This window comes from Haliaeetus leucocephalus, unplaced genomic scaffold (genome assembly GCF_000737465.1).
Source record: "Haliaeetus leucocephalus isolate CR32 unplaced genomic scaffold, Haliaeetus_leucocephalus-4.0 Scaffold173, whole genome shotgun sequence".
In the NCBI taxonomy this organism is placed as follows: domain Eukaryota; kingdom Metazoa; phylum Chordata; class Aves; order Accipitriformes; family Accipitridae; genus Haliaeetus; species Haliaeetus leucocephalus.
Window position 1 is genome coordinate 6,679,983 of NW_010972609.1, and position 5,879 is coordinate 6,685,861.

Sequence of the window (5,879 nt, forward strand, 5' to 3'; positions counted from 1 at the left end):
CCCCCCCCTTTCGGCCAGACCCCGGCGCCTCGCCCGGGGCCGGGGAGTTGCGGGGCAGGCGCTCGACAGCCCGCGCCTCCGGGGCCAGCTGAAGGAGGGGGAACAGGACCCGAGAGGTCTCGGGCAAGCTCTCGGCACGCTCGCCCCCTTGCCCTTCTTCCTCGCGTTTGCACCAGTAGATGTTTATACTGCAGCGTCTGGAAGAAAAACGATTAGATGATGATGATGATGCCGGTGCCACGCGCAGGGGGTGACCCACCGCCCGGCCCTGCAGCCCACGGGAATTTCCCAGGGCGGTGCAAACAGCAGCGTGTCCCGGCCACGGGGATGCTGAACAGAAACGGCGAGGCGCCCCTGCTTGTATAGCCCGGCCCGGGGGCACTCAGCGTTCCCGAGGTTAATTCGACGAGGGGCTCGAAAGCGCTAACGTGCGCAGAGCGGTTTTCGGAGACAGGAGGAGGTTTGGAGGTACACCCCCCACCCCCGCCCCCGCCGCCAAGATCTGTAGAGGGAATTGTCTCGGGGCACCGGCCCCATCTCCATTCCAGGACTTGCGCCGTCTCCGGCCCGAACAAACCTTTGCGAGGCGAGAGGCTGCTCCAACCCGGGGAGGGGGGCGGAGGGGGCTCCAGCCCGCCCGGCAGAGCCGCCCGCTGCAGCCCGCTGCCCCACGGAGGCGTGGGGGCGAGCGACTCGTGGCTCCCCGAACTCCCCGGAGCGACGTGGCCGCCGGCACGGGGAGGGAAAGGAGGCACGGAAGAAGGGCTGGCTCGCCTAACCCTGCCCGGCTGCTGCGGAGAAAGGCCGGGCTCGGTGTTTACATCAAGCGCGGCCCGGCGAGGCTAAGCGGACGCCTCCGGGGGCCGCCCCCCCCGAGCCCGGGGCGCCCGGGCGCGCTGCCCTTACCCTGGTTGCGGATGGCTTGCTGGCTCTCCAAGCAGTTGGGCAGGTAGGGCCCGTTGGGGAACATCCGAGCCTGGCCGGAGGGCGGCTGGCTGGGCGGCGGGGCGCCGAAGGGCCCGTAGCGGCAAGCCCCGGCCGTGCCGGTGAACTGGCCGGAGAAGTGGACGGTGAAGGCGCTCAGGTATTGCTCCTCGTGCGGGTCCGACCCGTTCCAGCTCGGCTCCTGCTTGATGAAGGAGTGCGGCCCCAGCGAGCCGTAGGAGGCCCCGGGGGGGAAGTCCAGGACGGGAGCCCACTGCGCCGCGCTGCTCACCGGCATGGTGCAGTTGCTGTTGCTCGGCAGGGAGGGCACGGAGGGCAGCAGCGCGTTGAGGTCTCGGACATCGGAGCCCATCTGCTCGCAGACCTTCTGCCTGCCGCCGGGCAGCCAGTCTCCCCCCGGGCCGCACTTGTTCCAGGACACCTGGCCCCTGCCCGCCAAGCCGGAGGCCGGCTCCGGCTGCAGGCACCAGGCCGGCGAGCTCAGCCCTTTGGGGGAAGTTTGCTCCGCGACGCAGCTCCCCGGGTCCAGCCCTGCGGGAGCCGGCAGCAGCGACAGGGAAAGGTTGTTCTCCAGGATCGCCTCCGGGGTTGCACCCGCTCGCAGCGCAGGGCAGGGCGGGGTGTGCGTGTGTCGGGGTGTCCGCGCGGGTGCGTGTCTGTCTGTCTGTCTGTGCGCCTGTCCGTCTGTCCGAGCTAGGGGGGCACAGCCGCCTCGCACGCCTCACCTCGGATGCCTGCTCCCCCTCAACTTTGCAAAGCTCAAATAGAGGCGCTTGCAGGGGAGGAGGAGTCAGCCACGCCGATCCTCCATTCACACAACCTCCGCCGAGGGGCTGCCCACAGCCCGCTCTGCTGAACCCAGCCGGACCAGACACGCGGGGGGGGGGGGGCGCGGGGGGGGAAGACAAGGAGAGCCGGGGATGGAGGGGGAGAGGTTACTGTGGGAGAATATATTTCCCCTACACATCACTCCCACCCTTCTTCTGGTGCAAGCGCCACTAAATCTCACCCTAACGTCCCTTCGCTTTAGCAGAGACTTGCGAGACCGTTAGAGGGATCCAGGTGGCCAGTAAGTACGTGCCGGCTGACTTCCCCCGCCAGCTCCGTGCGTGTCCGTGGGGACTCCCGAGGGCGGCGGGGTCGCAGGCCCCGGGGACGGCGCGGAGAAGCCTCCGCCCTTGCAGGAGCCCGGAGAAGTGACCCGGCCCGGGGCGGGCGGACCCCGTCCCTGCGCGGGGAAAGCGTCTTTCCAGGTGCCTCTCCCGCTATGGGAGGAACCCGCGTCTCCCTGAGCTCCTGCGGGGTCCGGGCCGCCTGCCCGCGCCCCCGCCCCCGCACACACCGGGCGCTCCCTTGTCCCGAGTGGGGGGGGGGGGGGGGGCCGGGCGGCGGGGCGGCGCGCAGAGCCGGCCGTGCCAGGGTACCGAGGGCTCCGCCGGCGAGCGGAGGGGAGGGGGGCCCTTTGCAAGGGGACCGGGGCCGGCGTGGGCCCGGTCCCAGCCCCGTCCCTCCGACCTGCCCGGGTGTGAGAGGGAAGGAAGCGGGGGAGGATGGCAGCGCTGTGAGTAACCTGCATCGGGGAGGTTCACCTGGCGCTGCTCCTGGGGAGCCCCGGACTCTCTCTTCCCTCCCCAGCCTCCCGGACAGCAGCTCCCCAGCGTGCACCCCGGGGGCGGCGGCGGGAGGGCCCCCCCCCCCGACATCTTTCGTACACGTTATCCCCGGACGACGGTCCTTCCAGGCGACGCGGCGGGTTTCGGGTCGGCCCTGGCAGCGAGGGATGCCGTGATTTCGGAGGGGCGGGCGGCAGACCCCCGCGGGACGTGGCGGTACCTGCCGCGGCCAGGCGCCTGCCGGGACCCGGGGCAGAGGCGAGCCCGCAGCCTCCCCCGCGGGAGCCGCTCTCACCAAAAGCGAGAAGAGGCATCCTGCCGTCTTCCTTCAAAACCACGCATTAATAATCACCCGGGGGTGGGGGCGGGGGAGGTTAGCTCCGACGAGCACGCGTGGGACAGCTCCTGGGAGCTGCGCCCCGAGGCAGTGTACGCGGGGGGAAGCACCGCCACCCGCGGACCCCGGCCCTTGCGCATCTTCACCGGCCGCCGTTGAAACGGCGGCACCGAAGCCGCCATCGCTCGGCGCACAGCCCGCAGCGCACAGCCGCACCCTCCCTTTGCAGCTAAAATAATAAAAGAAACGCCACGAACATTTACCTGCCGCTGGAAAGACCGAGCCCGTAGTCTTCCCCGTGACAATTTACACTTCGGTATTTCCTTCCCCCCGCGGCACTAAAGGTTACCGCAAGCATCGCCAATCTTGAAACGATGTTGTAAAATTCAAGGGGTAAATGCTACAACAAAAGAAATGTAAATAGCTCGTTATTAGTGTAGCCGAGTATAATTTCATTTTCTCTTTAAACTCTTTAACCAAAACCGTCGGGTTTTGTTATTAGGGAAACGACTTTATTTTTTCACAAACTATCTTCAGAGGATTCCCTCTTAAAATCTCTCTTTTGATGCCTAAATCTCTTTATTATTACGGAAATCTACGCGTAACGTGAGAGCGAAAGATTTGTCGATTATCTTTGCCGACATTAAAGATCGCCTAAAGTTTACAGGGTCTGCCGCTCCTTAGGAACACACGCACAAAACTAAACCACTCTGGGACGGCGTTTGTGAACGCAGCCGGTGCCGGTGAGGGGGGGCGTGAGCTGCCCATTGCTGACACCGCCGGCCCCCGGCGCTTGCTCCCGCTCTGCTCCCCCTCCCCGGCCGCCCCGGGGCTCCCCACCGGCCGCAGTCCCCCGGTGCCCGCCGGGGCCTGGCGGGGCCGCGAGGAGCGGCAGGGCCGGGAACGGGGCTGCTCATGGGTTTGCTCGTTTCTGTGGCGGACCGACACCTGAGGCTGGTCCCTTTCACCTCCGGCTCTAAAATCCCCAACGTACGTACAGAAAGAGAAGTCTTTGGCCAGCCTAAGCGGAGTATTCAATTTCCTGTGAAAACTAGACCTCCCTTGGTACAAACAAGAAAAAGCCTTTCCCGCAGCGGACTATTTTTCGAACTAGTGGTTTGGTTTGGTTTTTTTCTTTTCTTTTCTTGAAATAACCTAGCTTGATAAATCTTGAAAGGGAAAGATGTTTTCTTGATCCCTTAGGTCTGCGTTATTCCACCTGGGAAGAAGAACTGCCGAAGTCCTTCCAAATCTTCGCCTCTCTCGCCCTTCCCAGCGGTGAAACACGAAGACCCCTTGGCCATCAGCGCATCCTCCCTCCCCACGGCTGCCGGCAGCGCCAGCAGCGAGGCTGGAGAAAGCGGTGCTCGGCCGCGGAGGGGGGCTCCGGGGCTGCCAGCTCAGCCTTGTGCAGCGCCGTGCACCGGCACCTGCGCCCTCCCGGGCCGCCTCAGCCCTGCGGGGCACGGAGCGGGGCCGGCGCGAACCGGGTGGGGATATCCCGGGAGAAACCTTCAGGGCTGCAGGCTGAGGAGGAGGAGGGAAGCCCGGACCCTTCCACGCCGGGACGGGCTGGGGACTTTTGGGAAACGGCCAGCGCCACTTTCCGCAGCCGTTCCCTTCTAGCCAGCACCAGGGAGAGAGAAAAAGCTCCCGCCCCGCACTTCTCTCGCCCAGGCCGGGAGCGCCCCGGCATGCCGAGAGGAGCTGCTCCCTCCGTGCAGGGGACATTTGCTCGCCTCTTCCCCGGAGATCCCGACCCCGATTCCAGTCGCACTCAGGCGTAGATCACCCCATGCCCCGCAAACCGGGCGCCCGCGCCCGGGCCTCGGTGCCTAGCTGAAAGCAATGGCCGGAGAGATGGCAGTTCAGGGACAGCATCTCCCTTGCCAGTGTCCAGACCCAGGCGGTCCGGAACTTTTTGCCCTCTCCCCTGCAAACACAGCCCGATCCAAATCTCTGCCAGGCAGCAATCAGGCTTGTTTTGCCCGCTATTCCATAGCTATGGTGATTCCTGATAAGGCTCAATCTTCGATTGTGCTCGAAGCATACTTTACAAGATTAAGCAACAGGTATTTCCTGGACGAGGATTATTCTACGGGGAGTCCCCCTCGATCCCGGGCAAAACGGGCTCGGGAACCTGCTCCAACCTGAGCAGTTCTGAAGCACCTCCCCAGCCGGCGTTTTCCCGTTCCGCTTTCTCCCCTGCCATGCTAACCAGTTCAGGGACCGGTAATTCTTACTACACTTTACTAAACCCATAAATGATCCCCTCGCGGCTCGGAGATGGGGGAGACTGACTTAAACAGAGATAAATCCCCAGCCCTTCCAGTCCTGCTCACGCCGCTCCCAGCGCGCAGGGGGCTCTGTCTCCTTTCACTCGGGGAGCTGGTCAGAGTTTGATTATTTAAGTGCCAAGAGCAGCAGAAACAAAGCTGCGAAGCGTCTCCGGGAGCGCAGGAACTCATCACGGCGGGCCCGATCCCGCATTCCTCGCTGCCTCCCCGCGCCCCGCCGAGCGCTGCGGGCACCACCGGGAGCCGGCAGCCCCCGGCGAGGCGGGACCGGCCTTCCCCGCCTGGGCTGACGGGGGCACTGGCACGCTTTCGAGCCTGGGAGAGGACATTTTGTTTATCCTTCGAGGGGAAAAAAAAGCCTTTTTTTTTTTGTCGGCACAAGGAGGGACGGTGCGTGCCCCCTCCCCGGCTCTCCGCCGAGCGGGGCACAGGCGGGTCCGGCGCTAAGCTCCCGCCGAGGCCGGGGACCCGGGCCCGGAGCCGACTCCCCGGCCAGCGCGGGGCGGGTGCGAAGGAGCAGGGGCCGGCTTCGGGAACAGCCGCACCGGGGCGGCGCGGTGGCCAGCCCCTCGGCTCCGGTGGGCCGGTACGTCTCCCTTCGCCCCGGCTCCTTCCCGGAGCTCGGGGGAGCGCGGCCCGGGGCTCCGCCGGCTGAACGCTCGCCGCTCCGAGCGCGCCCCCCGGGCC

The 5,879-nt window shown here is 65.9% G+C and overlaps 1 protein-coding gene across 2 annotated transcripts in view; it reads right to left on the bottom strand.

Moving 5' to 3' along the window:
* WT1 (Wilms tumor 1) overlaps positions 1-1,630 on the bottom strand; it is a 35,866-nt gene extending 34,236 nt beyond the window's left edge. Inside the window, exon 1 of one of the 2 annotated variants that reach the window (XM_010563748.1) lies at positions 907-1,630. In XM_010563748.1, coding sequence (XP_010562050.1) covers positions 907-1,297 — 391 coding nt within the window. In that variant the 5' untranslated portion in view covers positions 1,298-1,630. The remainder of the gene's footprint in view (positions 1-906) is intronic. The other variant, XM_010563749.1, reaches the window with a different exon arrangement.
* Positions 1,631-5,879: the final 4,249 nt, after the last annotated feature.